The 22,392-nt window shown below is 42.0% G+C and overlaps 1 protein-coding gene across 1 annotated transcript in view; it reads left to right on the top strand.

Moving 5' to 3' along the window:
* GRM8 (glutamate metabotropic receptor 8) overlaps nt 1-22,392 on the top strand; it is an 846,090-nt gene that overhangs the window by 173,697 nt on the left and 650,001 nt on the right. The window contains exon 3 of the mRNA XM_066262217.1: nt 7,807-8,023. Coding sequence (XP_066118314.1) covers nt 7,807-8,023 — 217 coding nt within the window. The remainder of the gene's footprint in view (nt 1-7,806; nt 8,024-22,392) is intronic.

The raw sequence follows: 22,392 nt of genomic DNA, 5'->3' as shown, positions 1-22,392 counted from the left end.
GACAGTGGTTTCCCCTTCTGCAGAGACCTGGAAGAGAGACTATATTATTAGGCTTCCAACACACTCGGGGTAATTCAAGGGAGGTTAACAAAAGGACTATTTATAAGATGCGGGCACAGTGAAAGGAACCAACACAGGATGATGGAGCAGTCAGGTACTAGCAACAATGGCAGGACCTGAAGGAACAAGGGTAGAGAGTGTCCACCTGACCTGGTAAAAGCTTTAGCTGTGGCTGAGGATTTAGGTAGAGAAATACCGAGTCAGAGGGGAAGGAGATGGCGAAATTGAGGAAATCAATGCTCTGACTCTGTCTGCTCCTTCCCTCCCATCTCTTATTGGCCAAACTCAACCAAAAGCCTGAGAGCAGGGACCCAGGTGCTATAGGCATAAAGCAGCCTCCCAGGACATGCAGTAGGGCAGAGAAGTACTGAGAGGGACACGTAGAGAAGAGCCTGCACAGTATTTTGGTGGAGTGCAGGGTAGGAGGTTGTGGGAAAGAGGCCTATATTCAAATCCCTGCCCCAATTTAAGTAATTAATGGCTTCCAAATAGTCATTGAGAACTTCCTGTCAGGTGCTGGAGATGCCAAATAAATTAACAGAGACTTTGTTCCCAAGAGGTTCATAAGCCAGAATACTGTTGTGGTTCTAATGTCAGATGATGAAGGCTATGGGAGCAAGGAATGCCTGAGAGAGTTAGTGAAAGCTTCCCAGGGGGTGGACATTGCATTTGTGCAGAGGATTACCAGGTGGAGGTGAAAAGAAAGTATCAACATAGAGAACAGCATGGGCAGGGGTACCAATGCTGTCACAGTGGCAGGGAAGACATGAGGTTGGACTGAGGATGGGGCAAAGTCTGATATCTGGACCTCATGAGCCAGACTGAAGTTTGGATATGATCCTTTACATGAGCATGTGGGAGTCACCAGAGGTTTATATAGGATGCTCCTTATTCCAAAGGATGAGGAAGCTGATGCAGGATGCTTTTCCTAATACCTTCTTTTCTTTCCCCTCTCGTTTTTCTCCCTACTTCTCTTCCCCATCCACAACCTTTTTTTAGCATTGTTGTTGTTGTTTCTGGTAGATGAGACCTCCAGGGTAAAGGGACTGATGGATTTAGTGTAAGGGAAAGGAAAAGAAAACATCCCAGGTTTTAAAAAATTCCTACTTCACTTGCCAGTAGGGATTTAATTTGAGGGTGATGGGAATATTGGGGATGCTGGCACAGAAAGTAAAATGCTTAATGAGCCAATGTTTAGTGGTTGACCACAATAAAATGAAGATAAGGTGTGACTTCATGACAACTTGAAAAGTTGTCTTGAAATACGATCAACATACCTTGATGTCTATTATTGCAAATGGCGACCTAGCAAATGTGGAGCAATGAAAATACAGACACGTACTCCCACATTACTCTTCTGTGAGTGGATAGGCAAAGACTAAACTCTTCAAGAGTTTGAGGAGAAAGTCCTTTACCCACCTAGTCAACCACTTTCTATCTGCACTTTTATTTTGTACATCCTTTACACCTGTTTAATTAATACTAAACATGATGCTGATTGCTAATTAAACAACCTGGAAAGTGACTGACTGAAGGTAGTAATTTGAGATAATTAATTTTGATTTCAAACACTCAATTTTCACACTTTGTGCTCATTTTTAGAAAGGGTGGCTCATTATTATAGGCAGGCTGAGGGCTGTGTAAGGCAGTTTACTGCTGGACTCTGAGTCGCTCCTCAGCTACTGGACTCTGAATAATCCTCAGCAGGAGGATTATTACATATCCAAATAGGGTGAGGAAATATGCCACATCATCTGCTGTACCGTGCTGCCCTGCACACACAAACACATACTCACACACCACATTCACAGTGTGCAGAATTCCTTCCAAAGTGAAGGTCAAGCTGCTGACCATCTTTTATTGGAGCATAGAAATGTACATGCCTTGATCTTTTGGAAACTTTTATCTACGAAAGAGTAGATCTTACTGAATCATCTATTGTCTATTTCCCAGGTCCTTTAGAAGTAAGCAAGGAAAGGTGCAAAAGGCCAAGATTTGGTGTGTAGTTAGAGATGTGGAGGCGTGTCCTTGCTCAGTAGTCATGTATTACAAAGACACGAAGCCTAATCAAGGGAAAAATCTGCCAAGAGGTGGCCTCTGTGTCTGGCAGAGAAAAGAGGGGCAGGAAGGAGGCAGATCATATTGGTTTTTATGGGTCTATAATGTTAACAAGCAGGTTAACATGGTCCCACTAGGCGAACAGGACCAGGAATAATTGGGGAGTAAATAGATTAACTCATTGTTACAGTCAATGTAGATCAGGGGTCGGGAACCTTTTTGGCTGAGAGAGCCATGAACACCACATATTTTAAAATGTAATTCCGTGAGAGCCATACAATATGTTTAACACTATATATAAGTAAATGTGTGCATTTTATGTAAGACCAACACTTTTAAAGTACAATAAGTCTCTGAATTCTTTTTAATAACGTTGTTATGCTGTTGCTCTCCAATGATGAATAAAGTACTTCTTACCATTAATGTGACTTCTGGTGCTGCATGGTTTTGCTGATGGCTTTGTAGTCTGGTTGATATGTGGTGAGGTTAAGCTTCTTGCAGGCGTTGAGACTTCCATCCATTAAACGTGATCGTAGGTTGGTCTTAACATTCTTTAGATGTGAGAAAGACTGCTCACATGCATACGTAGAGCCAAACATTGTCAGTAAAGCAATACTCACATGCTGCAGTGTGTTGTATGTGACGGGAAGCATGTTACAAGTTTTGACAATCAACTGGTCCGCGGGTTGAAGTTTTTTCATTTCTCCCCACTTGTGTTTGCTCGCCAACTCTGCTTGCTATTGTGCAAGTCTTTCCAAATCTTCATTCAGTGACTTGAACTTATTCACCCACATGTCTGAGGCCTTTAGGTCAGCAGCTGTAGCTCAAAATCTCTGACAGAGACACCGGGGATGTAACTCAGGTTGGCACTGTCCACTGCACACTCATGTGGATGGGTGATGAACTTAAAAAGATGAGTGCGCTCATGAAATTCTCCAAAGCGCACTTTGAATGACTGCAGGAGATTAGATGTGAAGCCCACTAGCTGCTGGAGATCAAGATGTTGAGCAGGGTCACTTGCTGTGTATGCATCTTTAAACTCTCCCAGTTTTTCAAAGTGTAGTAAACGACCTGTTTCAATGTCAGCCACGAAGAGTTCCAGCTTGTTTTCAAATGCAAACACTGCTTGTTGAAGGGATAAGACTGTATTGTCAAGTTAACTCAGGATGCTCGACATTTTTCATTTCAAGAAAAGTCCGGATTTCACTCAGACAAACTGCAAAATGGCTGAGCACCTTCCCTCTTGACAACGAATGCACATTGCTGTGCAGAAGCAGACCAGGATAATTATCCCCAACTGTATCCAGCAGTGTTTTAAACTGGCGATCATTTAAAGCTCGGGCAACAATAAAGTTAACCACCCAAATGACCAGTGACATCACCTCACCAAGCTGCTCGCCACTCATCTGAGCACAAAGTGCCTCCTGATGTAGGATGCAGTGAAAACTTAGAATGAGTCTCTTTTCATGTTCATGAAGAAGCGCTACAAATCCTCTGTTTTTCCCCCACCATGCATGGAGAGCCATCAGTACACACCGAAATAAGTTTATCCATCAGTAGATTTTTTTCTTTAGTGAACTCAGTGAAATATTTGAATAAATCCTCCCCTCTTGTTGTCTCTTTCATAGGCAAAACAGCAAGACTTTCTTCATGTAGTGTGTCACTGACAGCATACCTTGCAATCATGCTGAACTGGGATAAATGGCTTACATCTGTTGACTCATCCAAAGTGAGAGAAAAGAATGGTGCTGCATTTGTGTCCTTCACTTGTGTTGCCTTAGTTTGATTTGCCGTCATGATGGTACAATCGTGAACTGTTCTTGCCGACAGAGGCATGTTTTTTATTCATTTGATTTTCTTGTGTTTATCTGAAAAGTCGTCAAAAAGTTCATTGGCAACATCAAGCATGAATGTTTTGGCATACTTCCCATCTGTGAATGGCTTTCCGTTTCTCACAATTGCTAAAGCACCAGCAAAGCTAGCCGAATTCCAGTCACCTTGTTGGGTCCAAACACGGAGTTGTTGCTGACTAGCTTGCACTCTGCACAGTAGCTCTTGACATGCTTTCTTCCTGCTGTCCCCCGCTGGATATTTCGATGCAAATGTAGTATGGCGTGTGTCAAAGTGCCACTTTATATTTGACCATTTCATCAATGCAATTTTATCATTGCATATTAGACACACTGCAGAACCTGCTCTCTCCACAAAGGTGAATTCCTCTGTCCATTCCTACTGAAAAGTATGATACTCCTCATCTTTTTTTCTTTTAGCCATCTTCTTCGTCAAAAGGGTTTCTGCAATTAGCTAGCTGACTAGTTGATTAAAAGGAGGGAAGTTTACTTCGTGACCTCACAATGATCCGTGTACATTATGCATTATCCAATAAAAATTTGGTGTTGTCCCGGAGGACAGCTGTGATTGGCTCCAGCCACTCATAACCATGAACATGAGTGGTAGGAAATGAATGGATTGTAAATACATGAGAATGTTTTATATTTTTTACGTTATTATTTTTTTTATTAAAGATTTATCTGTGAGCCAGATGCAGCCATCAAAAGAGCCACATAGGTTTCCAACCCCTGATGTAGATAGATACAGGTTGTACAAAAGCTGAATGCATGCTGCAGCACCCTGGAGAGCTCCAAGCACAGCCTTCTGCTTCCTGAATAACAGAGGCTTTTTTTTTTTTTTTTTTTTTTAATCTTGGGAAGTTCAATGTCACTTCCCTGGCCACCAGTATGGTGTAGGACTCTCTGAATCTAGGAAATCCAGATGTTATGCTGAGGGCTTTTCACAGATTGGCAATCATTTGGTCAGGGGGTAGTGGTTGACAGTTGTATCCCACAGACAGTGATGACCTATAAGGGAAGAGAGAACTGCAGGTTCTTTGACATCACAATGCTGACATTAGCTGCAGGATCTGATAGAGAGCAGATTGTTTTATGTATGAGTTAAACTTGCATCTTCAACTACGTAGCCTGAGTTAGGACATCTATCTTGTAGTCATTTTGACCTCTGAACTTTCACCCCACAGTTGCACAGCTCACCCTCCCAAATTACCCTTCTCCTTTCTCTCTGTATGTTTCTTGGGTGATCACATGCTTGAACTACCACCTCTACTATGGTCTCACCTTTCCTCATCTCCAGTCTGAAAGATGCTCTTCAACTCCAGATCCGCCAATAGTATTCCCCACTATGTAGTTGCTTTCATTCATCTCACAAGAATTTCAAAAGAAGCAAATCAAAAGTTAAACGCACCATTTTTCTTTTTCTTTTTTTTTGTCTGACAAATCTCTCTCTTTTTAAAATCTATCTTGGTAAATAGCAAAAATCATCTATCTTAGTTACCAAAGTCATAGAACTGAGAGTCAGTCCACCTTGCTCCTCGACGCCTACACCTTTCCTTGTCTCTTAGATACTTACTAGGCTCTATTCCTTTCCTTTTATCCCTTCATCATCTACTTTCTGTCTAGAAGTGCAGTTTTATTTTCTGACATTCCTCCCTTGGTACCCTACATTCCTGCCGTCTGAAGAGCTGCAGTTCCTGGAGTCTGCCATGCCCTTTTTTGACTCTGTGTCTTTGGACATGTAGTTCCCTATGACTGCAATGTTCTTTCCTGTCTTGTTTGCCAGGTTTCCTGCATTTTTTGTGCCCTGTCTGGACTTTCTGTGTTTTCATGGTACTTCTTTAGCAACTACCTTAGATTAAGAGTCTTCACTTGGGTCCTGGCTAGTTAGCTTAGTAGGTCAGAGCATCGTCCCAATACAACAAGGTTTTGTGGGTTTAATCACCAGTCAGGGCACACACAAGAATCAACCAATGAATGCTTAGTAAGTAGAACAACAAATGAGTGTTTCTCTCTCTCCCTTCTTTTCTCTCTAAAATGAATAAAAATAAATAAAAATTTAAAAAGAGTTCTCCCCCACATTAATATATGACTGAATGTTACATTTTAAAAGGTTTTTTAGGGGGACCCTGGCTGGTTGGCTCAGCGGTAGAGCGTCGGCCTGGTATGTGGAAGTCCCAGGTTCAATTCCTGGTGAAAGCACACAGGAGAAGTGCCCATCTGCTTCTCCAACCTTCCCCCTCTCCTTCCTCTTTGTCTCTCTCTTCCCTTCCCACAGCCAAGGCTTCATTGGAACAAAGTTGGCTCAAGTGCTGAGGGTGGCTCCATAGTCTCTGCCTCAGGTGCTAGAATGGCTCTGGCCGCAAAGGAGCAATGCCCCAGATGGGCTGAACATCGCCCCCTGGTGGGCATGCCGGGTGGATCCTGGTTGAGTGCATGTGGGAGTCTGACTGCCTCCTTGCTTCTAGCTTTGGAAAAATACAAAAAAAAATTTTTTTAGGGGGAGACTTGGGACATGTAGTTAATTTGTTACTCATTTTGAATATATTTAGGAGAAGAGACATAGTATCCTAGTTTTGAAGACTAGCAATTTGCCCCCTTAATTCAGAAAATAATCTCTTTCCCCAAAGGAATTATTGCATGAATTCCTGTTTTGTGATGTTTTTGGGAGGTTGGAAAATGTTTTTATTAGAAGATACACAGTTGGCTTTTCCCAAATCTTGCTGTGGTACTCAATCATTATATAGTGTGTCCGTAAAGTCATGGTGCACTTTTGACCGGTCACAGGAAAGCAACAAAAGACAATAGAAATGTGAAGTCTGCACCAAATAAAAGGAAAACCCTCCCAGTTTCTGTAGGATGATGTGGCAGCATGTGTGCCTGCACAGATGATGACATAACACCATGTATACAGCGGAGCAGCCCACAGCCATGCCAGTCAATATGTGGACGGTACAGAGGAAAGTTTAGTGTGTTCTGTGGCTTGCTAAATTCGAATCCATGACCAAAGTGCAACGTGAATATTGGCGCGTTTATAATGAAGCCACATAGGAATAACATTCTTACTTGGTGGGACAAGCAGTTGAAGGAAACCGGAAGTTTGGTGGAGAAACCCCGTTCTGGTAGGCCATCAGTCAGTGACGAGTCTGTAGAGGCATGGGATAGCTACCTAAGGAGCCCTAAAAAATCTGTGCATGAACCCACATCAAACTGCATTGAATAGGTATGAAATTGGGAGAGTTTTCCTTTTATTTGGTGCAGATTTCACTGTGACCAGTCAAAAGTACACCATGACTTTACAGACACACTGTATTAATAATCAGAGACTGAATTCGCAAAACTATATATTTAAGATAACTTACCAAACATAAATCCTTAAACTGAAATGGTATCAAGTGCAAAAAAATCTCATATTAAAGTCTCTGTTCATCATGGTATAGACTTTATGTCCTAAATCCAAAGACAGTTTCAGAGGTGACCTTTTCTGATGCATGGATGCATTATACCTTTATTTCTGCCTCATTTCTACACCAGAACTTATCACATAAAGAGTAAAAAAGCAGCAACAACAACAACAAGCACAAATATTTTGCTTTGCTTTCAGAAACAACAGAGGTTGAAATAAAACTGAGTTCCTTCTCACTGTTTAGAAATGTGCATTGAAAGCATACTGGCCATTATAGAACACAGTCTAATTAAATTGTTGGTCATAAAACCTCATTTGAGCTTCAGTTTCTGCACCTAGGTTTCTGATCTGGTTCTGGCTGTTCAGTCTCTTGTGACAATCCATCATTCCACATGATTCCTCATGGGTTGAAATGACCTGTCATTTCTTTTGCAGATACCTCAAATCAGCTATGCATCCACAGCCCCTGAGCTAAGTGACAACACCAGGTATGACTTCTTCTCTAGGGTGGTCCCACCTGACTCCTACCAAGCGCAAGCCATGGTGGACATTGTGACGGCACTGGGGTGGAATTATGTGTCAACTCTGGCTTCTGAGGGCAACTATGGAGAGAGTGGAGTGGAGGCATTCACCCAGATTTCGAGGGAGATCGGTAAGCATGAATCTACCAGATGATTGTGTTGTGGAAGCCTTAGCATCTTCAAGCGCTCTCTGTTCTGTATGGAATTATTGCAGCTCCTACAGAAGCACGACCCAGGCTGTCCACTCTAGGGGGAAGCTGCGTTTATTATAAATGATTGTGTTGTTCATGGTCTAGCAAGGTGACACTGTGGTGCTAATTTAGGAAATTGAGCTCCTGACTCTGGTGGACATTTTTTAAAGTTGTCTGTTTTGATGAGGGAGTCTGCTGGCACATTAGAGCCACTATAAATTTGAATAAGTGATGCATTTTTTTATTGTTCTGGATGGAAGTTTACATTAACAAGTCATTAAATTTAAAAAAAAAAAGGCAGCCGAATTTACATTTGGCTCTGGAGGGATGAAGACTGGTGATCATTTTAAAACAATACTGAAGTAACCCCCAAGGCTATGCTTAAAGGATATTCTTATTGTCATATTTGACTTCTTGTACTTTTTTCCTTACCTTGAACACTAAAGCTTACAGTGAGATGAAGGACAAATGTAAAAACTTCATTAGAGCAAGGTACCGATAAAATGCACTCTGGACATTTTTCAAGGGGGCTTATCCAAGTCTCTGTAGGCATTTCAGCAGGTGCATGTTTATTTATGAAGTTGTAAATCCATTCCACTGTGTAGAAAAAAAAACAAACCAAAAAATGACTTAGAGGGCACATCTTAGTGCTGATTGGTCAACAACATAAGCTTGTGGATGAAAGGAGACATTATTGCCATTTAACAAATACTATTACTCTTATTAAGAATTACTGAATAGAATTTATAAATTTTTTTCTTTAAGCATACATTTTCTGGGAAAATGAAAGTGGCTGTTGTCTGTTTAGAGTAATTTTGCTCTTGGAGAAAGAAATTATGTTGATAATGTATTGTCTCTTTTGGAGACATCAACTCAGGAAAAGATCATGAGAGTGATTTGGACTTTTCCATAATTAGCGAGGACAAAGAGTTATTGGAATAATTTATTGGGGTAAGGTCTTCTCTTGAAAGATTTGCAGATACCTGGGATCTGTTTTGCATACAATAGGGCATGGAAATTTATTTCACGCAATATTTAGTAGGGTTATAGTTTGTTCTAGTGCTGTGCTGTTTCATACAACTTAGAAAAGGAGCGAAAGGCCTGGCGTTGTCAGACAGAGCGGGTTAACTGAATTGGACAGCTATTCACACCTGTTGTAAGTGTCCATGATGCCATAATGTTTGCTCTTTGGAATTTAAAATTATATCGCTATTGCTATGAAAATGATTCAAAACACTTTAAATACTGGCAAACTATATTACCTTCTTGGTTTAGAATCTCATCTTTATCCTTAGAGAAAATGGTCACTGCCATGAGAATAATAACTTCTGGAATTACGGTTAATGCATTATTTAAGCAGCTGATGGCAGTTGTCAACAGAATGATAATTCAACAAGAAAAGGCAACTAATAGAGTATGTATTTTAATTTTACATCTTTTTTTTTTCAGAGACAGAAAGAGAGTCAGAGAGAGGGATAGACAGGGACAGACAGGCAGGAACGGAGAGAGATGAGAAGCATCAATCATCAGTTTTTCGTTGCAACACCTTAGTTGTTCATTGATTGCTTTCTCATATGTGCCTTGACTGTGGGTCTTCAGCAGACCGAGTAACCCCTCACTTAAGCCAGCAACCTTGGGTCCAAGCTGTTGGGATTTGCTCAAACCAGATGAGCCCACACTCAAACTGGCGACCTCAGTGTCTTGAACCTGGGTCTTCTGCATCCCAGTCTGATGCTCTATCCACTGCACCACTGCCTGGTCAGGCTAATTTTACATCTTCTGTAGGACCCTTTATATTCTTCAACTAGAGGACACATTTTGTGTGCATGACATAGATGACTATGAAAAATTAAATACAGGACACGATTTCCCAATTGTTGGAGAATCTGATAAAATGCATGTTCTAAATGTCAAGTGAGAGTGAAGGTTTATTGTTTTGACTAAAGTAAGAGTTACTAGTTTCACTTTTTAGGGAGCATGGCTGTACTTTAGTAATACAGTCACATAAAAGGATTCAGGTGGGACAACTCATTATTCCCGTTTCTATCTTCATCATTTTCATGGGAGAAAATAATTTTAGTGCTATGTGTATGCTCCTGATTAGCGTGACATGTTTCTTCTACGTTGATTCTGTCAGTATTCTGTGACTTGATTGGCTGTCCATTCTATTTCCCTTCTCACTTAGCTGGGGAATGGAGGAGGGCTGGACTGTCAATTAATATGCAGAATACTGAAAAGGCCAAATTAGTGCCACACTAGAGTATGCCATGGAATATATTAAATATCAAAATCGTTCCTCATTTTAATGACAAAGATTTTTATCTAGAACAAAAATAGCTGAAAATTAAACCTTTTACATGACATTGATGTTAATAGGAATGGGGAATGGTTGCAGCTTAACCCATTCTGAAGTGAACTGGTAGCTCTAATAAAAATTCATTAGTTTTGTAACGTTTGCTTTTTTTGATACAATATTGATGACATCTCTGTCACCATGTTAGTAGTGTGGGTTTAAAAAAAAAATTTTAGTATTCTGACGTAGGAATTAAGTAATAAATTTATTTTCTGGAGTGTCTGCCTATTAATAAAATTATATGTTTGCCCAACTCTTACAAATTTTCCTATACTGTGTTCTGAATTTTTCTCTCTGGTGACATTCATTACTAAGACATTTCAATGTAAGTCAAGGCTTCCTATGTTTTAGGTCTGATTAATTCAGACAGATCATAATGGAATGGTAGTGAAATGAAAATCTGTTTAGTGATAAATTGCTTGTATGGTTTGATTAGAACATTTTTATTTTAACAAAATTTGAAACTTGGGAAAGTGTCTTTCCTAAATTTGGAGAATGAAGTTGATGAGCAAAAGATGGTCATGAATAGAGATGTCAGCGATAGCTCCTCTCTAGTCAAGATCCTTCTGAGAAAGACAGGGACAGGTGTTATTTGATAAAATAAAGACAAATAGCTTCTTAGTATCCTCACTGTGATAGTTTCTTCCCAATGCATCCTTTACTGAAGGATTTTTTTTTTTCCTGGAGAAGGCAAAAATATCTGAGGTCAGCAAATAGCACAATTTGACTGAAGCATAGTTTGTGTAATGAGATATGGGAGACAAAATAAGAAGGTTTGACATGGACACGTAGTTGAGTACTTCACCTGTAGGTTGTATTTCTATCTTTATTGGCCATGGAGGGAAATGCTCAGTAGGGAGGGATCCATCAGGATGTGGACAAGATTGTACAAATGGGAAGCAGAAAGTAAGGAGGCCAGTGAGAGGCCATTGCAATGTCAGTCCTGGCCCGATATAGGGCAGGGGGGAGAAATGGGGAGCTGGTGGACAAAGTATACAAACTTTCAGTTATGCAGGACCAATAAGCTCTGGAGAATTGTAACTGTAGTAAATGATACTGTACTGTATACCTGTATACCATACTGAGACATGCTAGGAGAGTTGATCTTTTTTTTTTTTTTAATAATTTTATTTTTTTAATGGGGCGACATCAATAAATCAGGATACATATATTCAAAGATAATATGTCCAGGTTATCTTGTTATTCAATTATGTTGCATACCCATCGCCCAAAGTCAGATTGTCCTCTGTCACCTTCTATCTAGTTTTCTTTGTGCTCCTCCCCCTCCCCCTTCCCCTCTCCTTCTCCCCCCTCCCCCCATAACCACCACACTCTTATCAATGTCTCTTAGTCTCACTTTTATGTAGGAGAGTTGATCTTAAGTGTTATCACCACACACAAAAAATAGTAACTAAGTGAGGTGATGGATAGGTGAACTAGCTTGATCGTGGTGATCTTTTCACAATGTATAAGTGTATGAAAACAACATATTGTAAACCTTAAATTTATATAATATTTACTTGTTAATTAAACTGCAACAAAGCTGGAAAAAATAAAATTGATACAAAAAAAAAGACATGGGAATAATGGCTTAGACTTAGCAACAGAAAGCTTAACATGTGGCAGTCACTTCTCATGGGTTTATGGCCATGGGAGGGCCCTTGGTCTCCTTTGAAGAATATTTCCATGATGGTAGATGAGGAAAAATCAAAGATATTGAGCAGATTTTCATAGAAGAGCAAGAGCTCTTATGAGCGGGAATAGCTGACTGCGTGTATGGTGCAGTATCCTTGAGAGAAGGTATGCTAGTTCCCAGTACTTCCATAACAAAATACCACAAACCAGGTGGCTTAAACTAACAGAACTCTTTTGTATCACAGTTCTGGAGGCTAGAAACCTGAAACAAAGTGTCAGAAGAACCATGCTGCTTCTGAGAATTGTAGGGCAGAATTCCTCCTTGCTTCTGATAGCTTCTGATGTTTGATAGTAATCCCTGGTGTTCATTGGCTTGTAGATGTATCACTCCCATTTCTTCCTTTGTCATCACATGTCTATCTTCTCCCTACTTGTGTATTCTCTTCTTGTAAGGATGCCAGTCATGTTGGGTTAAAGACCCCTCCTACACATGACCCCTTCTACACCCCTCCTAACATGACCTCATCTTAACGAAGTATATCTGTGGTGAACCTATTTTCCATATAAGGTCACATGCTGAGGTTTTGGGGTTAAGATATGAGCATGTCTTGTTGGGAGACACACTTTAATACCCATTAACAGGGGTAATAATGAAGAAGAGTGTACTTAGGGAGATCATTTCCAGTAAGAGGTATGGGAGGTGGATCAGAAGGACAACAGGTTAGTAGTAAGGATGGGAAGGGTGCTAAGTAGACAGAATTTGGCTAATGGAGAAACCCGTAATATAACCAGTTCTGAAGTTCCTTTGAAGTGTTACAGAATTCTATTCTCCCAATTCTGACTACATGGGTAGATGGGGTTATCTAATGGATAATTCAAGGTTCCAGACTGGGGTAGTAATGGGATCCTGCTGTCTGACTTTCCCAGGCTCCTAGGTAGTCAAGAGCTTCCTGGTAGGATAGCAGTGAGCACCTCCTGTACAGGGGTGTACTGACTGTTCAAACCCCCTGCTTTGTATATTTCCAATGCTGTGATTTTTGATAATACCTGAAAAATTACTGACATCCAGAGAGTCCTTTCGGGACTAATATATCTTTCTTTACCTCTTTAGTTTTTTTTGGCTTGAGGGAAGGAAATAACTTACTTGTTGCTGGATATTAAGGCTTAGCTATCACCCATCTTCCACACCCTCAGTTTTACAACCATAGTCCAATATTCTGTCTTGTTTTAATTATCTGGTATGATGTTTTCATTGATATTGTAATAAAGAGGTTGATAATGTAGGCTCATGCTTTTCTATCATCAGCTCTGGGGCTTGTAGCTTCTGACTCAAGCTATGACTTCCCTGAGTCTTTAGACAGGTTCTTTCACTGTTTTGTCTTCCCTTGTTATATTATTTTTAAAAAGAAGACAGGATAATGAATGTTAATCCTACCAGTATCATCATAAGGGGCAAGGGAGCTAAAGCTTGATCTTTGAAGATAAAAGGAATCTGTGAAAAGCATGATATTTTTTCATTGTCGATTTGCACAGTGTGGCAACATACCTCCTTTAATCAGTCGTCATGCTTGTGAATGGTTTATTGAAGATGACAGGCCTGTAAGTCGCCATCACGCACATTTAGGGGGCAGAATAGACCTGATTCTGTCAAATCTTCGGCCATATGTGACATTTCCCCCCCTAATTTGCAAATGCTGGAAGCTTCTAACTATTGTCTGGCATGTATTCAGAATCTTAAAATCTCAGAGTTGGAAGGGACCACAGAGGTCATTGGGTTGACACAATATGTTTGAAATGTTAATGCAATAGAGCAACTCAATTAATTCATTTTTTATATATAAAACAACTGATGCTTGCCAAAACGCTTATAGTGATTTATTTTTGGTGAGGGTCAAACAATAATGTAAGGGAAATTCATTCCTATTATACAGTTGAAGAGTGCCCACTGGTTATATTTTTGCACTATCTCAATACCATTTTAAAAGAAGGCATTTTTTCCCTCTTGGGTTATAAACAAGAACTGAGTTTCTATTAACTGAAATGGATTCATTTCAAGATTAAAACAAAGTATTTTCAATGACACAGTGAAAAGAATACAGAAAGAGCAGCTTTTTCCTTCAGATGTTCAGTGCTTTGGAAAAATGACTTCCAGCAGACAAAAATCAATTTGACAGAAGTATTAATGTTGTAAAATACCATGAATGAAAGGACACATTTTAATTCAATTGAAAATTTTACTTTATATTTCTACAGCTGAGTTCCATTGATAACAGCACGTTTCAAGTTGCAAATTATATTTAATTAATATTAACACCAGGTAATTGGCAAGAATAACTTCAAAGGAGGGCTGAGGAAATTGCAAATTGAAACTGTAGGTGCAGTGATCTTGCAGAAGCTTTATAAGGATCCAGAGAAAAGTGTGTGTGATATTTACAATCCTGCAGAACCTGATCAAATAGAGTGTCATTTCAAAGCTGTTCTTTACTTCTTGTCTTTCGTAATATTTGGGACTTCGGCATTGCTAAGTATCAGCAGCTGCTGTTAACGTAACACAGCAAACTGCATTCAACAAATGCTTTCATACCTAAGATTATCCTCCTGCCATTAAGTGTTTCGTAAACAGCCGCAGTTTGATGCAGGGGAACCTAGTCAAGAACTTCTTTAAATCCCTCTTCTTCAAGTATGAGACGTTGTAGATGAATTTCCTTGGCTGTTACACAGGAAGGACCATCAATTGATGGAATGCTTGTGAATGTTCTTCATAACTCTAATGTGCTATTTGATATCAGGTATTACCAGGGAAAGGAATGGGGTGAACACGGATTTTTGCCCCTTAGTGCGTGGCAAAGCTGTATAGTATTATGAGTCATAGATGTACTGCCTGGTGTGTGGCATAAATAGCCAGAGGGCTTTGCTTGATTTGTTAATGACCTTCAATTTTAGTCATATTCTGCCTGATAGGTCAGAGGGGATTGTAAGTGGCTCCTGACTACCTACCCTTTCTGGTTTCCTTACTAAATTCTCTACCACCACTGTGGTAGACACCCTATCGACCCTGTGTCTTAATCTTCTCATACCTGGCGGTCAAAATTACTTATCCTGTCATCTGCTAGCTGTCTTTACTTGGGGTTTAATCATTCAGCTGCCATTTAAAAGGGTTGAGGTCAGGACAAGAATTAGGTACCTTGCCTTGTCCTTAGTAAGGTGTTCCTATAAGTCCCTCTGATGATATCTCCCACCAGAATTTGTTTTTCTCAGTGGAAGGACCCCAACCCCAGTATGCAGCCGAGTGCCTGGCGCTTCGTGAACTTCTGTTGAATGGCCACTGTCACCAGATTCCTGGTTGTGCTGCTATTGTGAGCCTGGCGGTCAGGCGTGCTCAGGTTCTGAGAACTGAAAGTCAGAGATGTTTTCAGTAATGGCTTATGCATTTTCTTTGCTAATGTGTACCTTACATGGGAACCTTTAGGGGCTTTCATAGTGTTAAAACACTTAGAATTCATTTTTTATTTTTTATTATTGGGAAACACCAAAGCTTGTGATCTGTAGGTTTATTGTACCCCTTATGCCTCAGGCCAAATAGTGTTGTGCTTAGGAGCTTTCTACCAGCGAGTTTGAGTTCTAGGCATGTCATAGTCTAGCTATGAGCCCTTGGGTCAATTATGTAATGTTGTTGTGCCTCTATTGCCTTATCTATAGAATGGGAATAACACCTATAAGAACTGAATGAAATCACCATAATGATGCATGGCTCAAGGTAAGTGCTCAAGAAATGCTGACTCATAAAATGGGGTTAGGAGGCCGTCATCACCACAGTGACTCAGGAGTGGTCTCATTACCCTGAGCCTCTGTCCAGTTTGCTCAATGAGCAAATGAGAAGGCAGAGTGATCCAGGTTAATGTTTCTCTCTCTCTTCCTCCTCTCTCTAAAATCAATCAATACCTTTAAAAATAGAAGGCAGAGTGAAGCCTAAATAAGTGTAGCTGATAGTCCCTATTCCTGAAACTTGCTTTGTAGCAGCCCTATTACTATTTTTCTTCAGCATGACTAATACACTACGTAGAATAGTGTCGGCACCTACTTGAATGTGTGTATTAATTAAATATTAGTCAGTGTCAGCTCACCGAAACTGCTTGCTCCTCTTCCTTCTTGAACCTTCTAAATGTGACCTATTCAGCCAGCATTGTGTCGCCCTGTATATTGGGTCACACCTGTGTTAGGCTTTTAGAATACAGAAGTGAGTTGTGGCCTCTGCCTTCGAGCTGGTCAGAGAATGCAGAGATGCAGCAGACGTGACCATCACTGAGAGGCATTACCCAGGAACACCGTGCCTAGGAGAAGACTTACTGTGGTTCATGAGACAGAGGGACCTGCATCAGGCAGTGCAGGGCGGCAGTTTGTAAACCTCAAGCTCGAATGGAGTACGCCATGTGATGTGAGTGAAATCGATGTAGATCACTTCAACAGAAACACTGATTTTTGAGAACAAGAAGCAGCACCAAAAATTGAATATAGACTATGATGCCAACTCTGTTGTGTTGTATATATTTGTGAAATGTTTAATTTGTGTAATATATATAGTTTTCTTTTTTTATTTAATTTATTGTGTTTACATAGATTCTAGTGTCTCCCCAAATGCATCCCCCCCTCCCCTGTATTCCCCTCAACAGCTCCCTCATTTGAGGAATCCAAGGAACAATGTGAACTGAGGAGCAGAATTAAACCTGAAGGGAAGGGGGGAGGGAACCTTTGGGAGGGGGGAAAGGGAGACGTATATATAGTTTTCAACAGTCCTATTTCCTCGCTCTGCTGATGACTACTGTGACGGGTCCACCTGTAGACAGTGTATGACACCTTACAGTGCTAACCCCTGTTCTCCCTGATCACTTCCACCTAGCGTCACACATGGCCTTGGAAGCCGCCTCAACTCTGTTCAGTTTCTGAGTCAGATTCAGGGCCAGTAGTTTGTCCCCAACCTCAGCCCACAAAGTCCTGGGCTCTGAAATGATTTTGCCATGATAGACCCTGTACCTGGCAGTCCTGGGGTGATCCCTGAGCCCCTTTATAGGTCATGTCAGACTTAGAGTGTTGTCTCACCCTTGACTCACTCCGGATCCCTAGGACGTGGGCGCTGACTCAGACTCTGGCTTCAGGGATGGGCCAGGACACATGGCCTCTTCCTGGTCAGCTCCGGCACCTGACTGGGGGAGGTGTCCGGCCCTCTGCCTGGCCCTCACACAGCTGTGGTGGTCTGATTGCGCATGAAGTCACTGAGCAGAGCCCTGTCTACCTACTGAGCTGCTCATAGGTCCTGGGGTCCTGGCTCTGTCTTTGTTGCTTTCACATTTTTCATGTCTTTTCAGTGTTACATCCCTAGAATAAGAGAGTGCAGTCTCTGGCGAGGCTTCAAGGTTCTCTCTCAGAGTTTCCTATGCAGATGCTTAGAAAGGGCTACAATCTCTCTTATCAATAGTGTGGTCCTTGTTTTGAGTTATCTTTTCCTGTTATCTAACTCTCATTGACAAATATGTTAGTTTTTTTTTTTTTGTATTTTTCCGAAGCTGGAAATGGGGGGAGACAGTCAGATAAACTCCCGCATGCGCCCGACCGGGATCCACCCGGCACACCCACCAGGGGCAAGGCTCTGCCCACCAGGGGGCGATGCTCTGCCCATCTGGGGCGTCGCTCTGTTCGTGACCAGAGCCACTCCAGCACCTGGGGTAGAGGCCAAGGAGCCATCCCCAGCGCCCGGGCCATCTCTTGCTCCAATGGAGCCTCGGCTGCGGGAGGGGAAGAGAGAGACAGAGAGGAAGGAGAGGGGGAGGGGTGGAGAAGCAGATGGGCGCTTCTCCTGTGTGCCCTGGCCGGGAATCAAACCCGGGATTTCTGTACGCCAGGCCGACACTCTACCACTGAGCCAACCGGCCAGGGCCCAAATATGTTAGTTTTTGAGGACTGCATAGCAAAGTACAGCAAACTGGGCGGCTCAGACAACATAAATCTATTGTGTCATGCAGAGGCTAGTTCAAGGTTGTCAGGGCCAATCCTTATGAGGTCTGTGAAGGGGACTCTGTCCCATTCTTCTCCCCCAGCCTCTGGTGGTTTGCTGACACTCTTTAGTGTTCCTTGGCGTGTAGAAGCATCATCCTGATCTCAGCCTTTATCTTCACATGGCATTGTCCCAGTCTCGTGTGTGTGCACTTACATGTGGGTGTATCTATACCTAAATTTCTCCTTTTTTAATTTACTGATTTAGAAGAGAGAGGGAGAAAGCAAGAGAGAGAGAGAGAGAGAGAGAGAATATCATCAATTTGCTGTTGTACTCAGTAATTGATTCTTATATGTGCCTTGACCAGGGATCAAACCCACAACCCTGGTGTGTAGTGATGATGCTCCAACCAGCTCAGCTACCTGGCCAGGGCCCAATTCCTCCTTTTTATTAAGGCCCATCCTAATCCAGTATCTCATATAAGATGAGTGTGACCTCATCTTTATCACATCTGTATTGACCATTAATTATATCTGCAATGAAAAGAAGGTAACATCCTGAATTACTAGGAGTTAGGATGTCAGCATATGAATTTTTGGAGGATACAATTCAGCCTATAACACCAAACATAAGTGCTGGCTTGAGCCTTGATTTATAGAGTCCTGTTTGAACAAAACCCACGTTTGTATTGGTCCTTGAGATAGGTTTTAGGTCTTGGATTACCCAGTCTGTCCTGTGGGTTCAGCTTCTGCGACCAGGTTAGTCAGCCCTGTTTCCCCTTGACCTTGGCAGCGGGTCTGTGCGTGCCTCACAACTGAACACCCAAGTCATGACGGGATTGTGCTTCTCCTGTGCTCCCCCACCCCCCAATGAATTCTCTTATCTCCCTTTCCAAAGTTATTTTCTTGTTTAAGCTATTTCTGTTTGGAAACTCCAGAGCCAGATGAGAGGTTTACGGTGCAATCAGTACTCTACTGTGTTGAGAGAAGAACATAATATACAACCACCCTTCTGCAGAAACGAGGCAACATCAGATGCATTGATGTTATTTTTGGAGGTCCTGAAAGCATTGGCCTGAGAATTAGTGTGTTTTCCTGGTTTACTTCATCACTTATCAACTAAACAATAATTATAGTTTCCTGAGAACACTGGCTGGAAAAGAGTACAATCAGGAGGCTGTAAGATGAAGAGTTTATTGAAAGAGGTGCCAATTATTTTAAGGGCTGTGTTTGTCGGCAGAGCTGTGCTGCATGGGCTTTGTCCTCCAACGTCTGCGTGTTTGACAGATACTGGGCTGCTTTCTTGTCTTCTTTTAATGTTACCTGACTAGAGCCATTTCGTGATTCACTGGGGGCCCGGCAAGGGGAAGACAGGGGAGAGGAGAGAACGTGAAACTCGAGTCAGCACATTTGGTTCCTCATTAACAGCGCTGGGAAGAGGTTTGCTCAGGAAAGAAATTTTAAGTAATGATTTAAGCATATCTCCTGGCAGTTGTAGCAGTGAAAAAAAAAATAATGCTTCTTGTAGCAGCTCAGATCCACTTCAGAGGCAGTGGTGGTACTCAGGGCCATGTGACTCTGGGGCCACATTTACACCATGCGTCATGCACATAAAAGGCTATTAAGGGAAAGAGAGATGCACAGAGTACATTGCTAATCTTTTGTATTGGATGTCATGGAGGGCAACCACTGTGTTCCCCTTCAAAACGAGGCTCAATGTGATTGCCATAAGCAATCCTATGTTAGATGGAACTATTGGTGGTAGCTGATGTGACATTTCATTCAGCAAGTATTTGAGCACCTACTGTGTGTTAGGGTCCCATTCTTGGAGGCTGGGGATAAGGAGCTGGATGAGTCAGACCCGATTCCTATCCTTGGAGGATTTCCAGTTAAAGCTTCCCTACATTTCTTGTGTCCTTTGAATCTGCTATCTCAAGGCTATGGGAATTCAATTTAAAACCTCAGTGTGTGACACTGTGGTCCAGGAGTCCATGAGACGGTAAGAGAGGGCCTGGATCAACTCGACCCCTAGGGTGTGGTGAGGAGGGCAGAGTTCTGTTGAGGCACTCATGGCATATTGAGGAGGAGGGGCACGTGCTTGAAGGAAAGCTGTGTGTGGGGGGCACACACAGGGGAAGGACCTGGGCTGAGGAAGCTCACCAGGTACAGCTGTTGGGAACACCAGACATAGGTGGGGCTAGGACCCTCACTGAGCCATCCTAGGAGCCTGGCTCAGAGATTATGGTAGCGGTGATACCATATTTCCTCACGTATAAGACGCACCTTAATTTGGGGGCCAGAAATTTGAAAAAAAAAATGTATTACATAAAGTTATTGAACTCAAGTTTTATTCATCGTAAAATCCTGTGAGCACAAAAACAAGTGCGAAAAAGCGGGAATGCAAGTAAAAAAAAATCTTCAACCGCTGTATAAGGATGCACCCAGTTTTTTTTTGTTTTTTGTTTTTTGTTTTGTATTTTTCTGAAGCTGGAAATGGGGAGAGACAGTCAGACAGACTCCTGCATGCGCCCAACCAGGATCCACCCGGCACGCCCACCAGGGGGCGACGCTCTGCTCACCAGGGGGCGATGCTTTGCCCCTCTGGAGCATCGCTCTGTCGCGACCAGAGCCACTCTAGCGCCTGGGGCAGAGGCCAAGGAGCCATCCCCAGCGCCCAGGCCATCTTTGCTCCAATGGAGCCTCGCTGCGGGAGGGGAAGAGAGAGACAGAGAGGAAGGAGAGGGGGAGGGTAGAGAAGCAGATGGGCGCTTCTCCTGTGTGCCCTGGCCGGGAATCGAACCCAGGACCTCTACACGCCAGGCCGACACTCTACCACTGAGCCAACCGGCCAGGGCCTAGGATGCACCCAGTTTTTAGACCCAAAATTTTTCGGAAAAGCCTGCATCTTATACATGGGGAAATACAGTAACTTGAACTCCTGGCAAGTGGCAATAGATTCACTCACACCATCTTTGATCTTGGAATTCCTTCCCACCCCCCATGTTGGTCTGATTAACATTTCCTCCTCCTTCCCATTCTCAGATTATTTTCTGCAAGCCTTTTCTGATTGCCACCCCCTTCTCCTCCCAGAGACACCTAAATTAGTTTTCTCTTGTGTGTGTTCTCTCACATAAAAACAAATCCAGATGTAGATAAAGAGAGACTCTTCAGAAGAAAGACTATTGCAATAGTGAGAACCTGCAAATTTGGAAATCCACAAGCTTTGCAAAATCAAAGAGAAAAATGCTTTTCTTCTACATGTTTGGAAGGGGAAACAAATGCTTAATGGAAACTTTCCAAGGGAAGTTTGGGTGGGCAAAGGGAAAAGGACCAGTGGGATGGACAAAACAGTGTCTTGCTGTGGTCAGTGGATTCCCAAGGGACACTAATAAAGGACATGTTCCATTTCTCAGTGCTTGCTTGTTGTAAAGTAGTGTACTTTAAATGCAGGTTACATAGAGATACCAAGGCAGGATACAGAAGAAATTTTGAGGAGTTTATTAATAATTAACCAGCTAGCTACATTGGGGCACAATCCCAAATCATGTAGAAAGTCCCTACAATTCTGTGGCTGATTTTATAGACCAAATCACATTCCAGTTGGGGTGGTTAAGGAGGGGCTCCCGATCCTTTTGTCTAGAGGTATAGTCACTCTCATGACTCCAGGGTGAGTCCGAGTACAGGAACTCTTGATTAAGGTACATAAACATTGTTTTCTAAGGTTTTTAGATAAATTCTGTCTTCTTTGCTCCTTTGCTCTGTGTGGCAAGTGGCCCCAGGCACCCTTTCAGAGAATTCTAGGAATAGCTAAACTATGACTAGATGACCCAGTTGTCCTTGTAAGCCAGGAAGCTCCTGCATTCTTCTCTTTCCATTCTCTGCAGAAAGGAGGGAGTAAGAAGCCTGACTTTTCCTCTTTAAAATGGCGTTGCTAATACTAAGTTTTACAGTTCCTTGGCACCTTATCACAACTCAGATTGGGGGACGGAGTTCAGGGGCACGTAGGAAGGAGAGAAGTCTGACTCAAGTTTGTTTACTCATGACTCATTTGACAAATGATTAACGCCCATATAAAGTTCCACAAAGTGTGTTAGATGCTGGGAACTCACAGATTTGGTCTCTGGCTTCAAGGGGCTTAGATTTTAGTGAAGAGATTGATTTGAAAAGAAAACAAATAAGATAGTCATTATAAATTGAAGCTAACAAGCATAAACCATGTTTTATTAAGACAGAAACAAATGCATGGTTATGGTTTATTTGAGAGACAGACTGGAAGAGAATGTGGCTAGAACCACCCAGGGAGTGGGCGGCAGCAGAGGTAAAGAGCAGTGAT

Source organism: Saccopteryx bilineata, chromosome 2 (assembly GCF_036850765.1).
Source record: "Saccopteryx bilineata isolate mSacBil1 chromosome 2, mSacBil1_pri_phased_curated, whole genome shotgun sequence".
NCBI classification, from domain to species: Eukaryota; Metazoa; Chordata; class Mammalia; order Chiroptera; family Emballonuridae; genus Saccopteryx; species Saccopteryx bilineata.
This window is presented reverse-complemented; position numbering and strand designations above follow the sequence as displayed.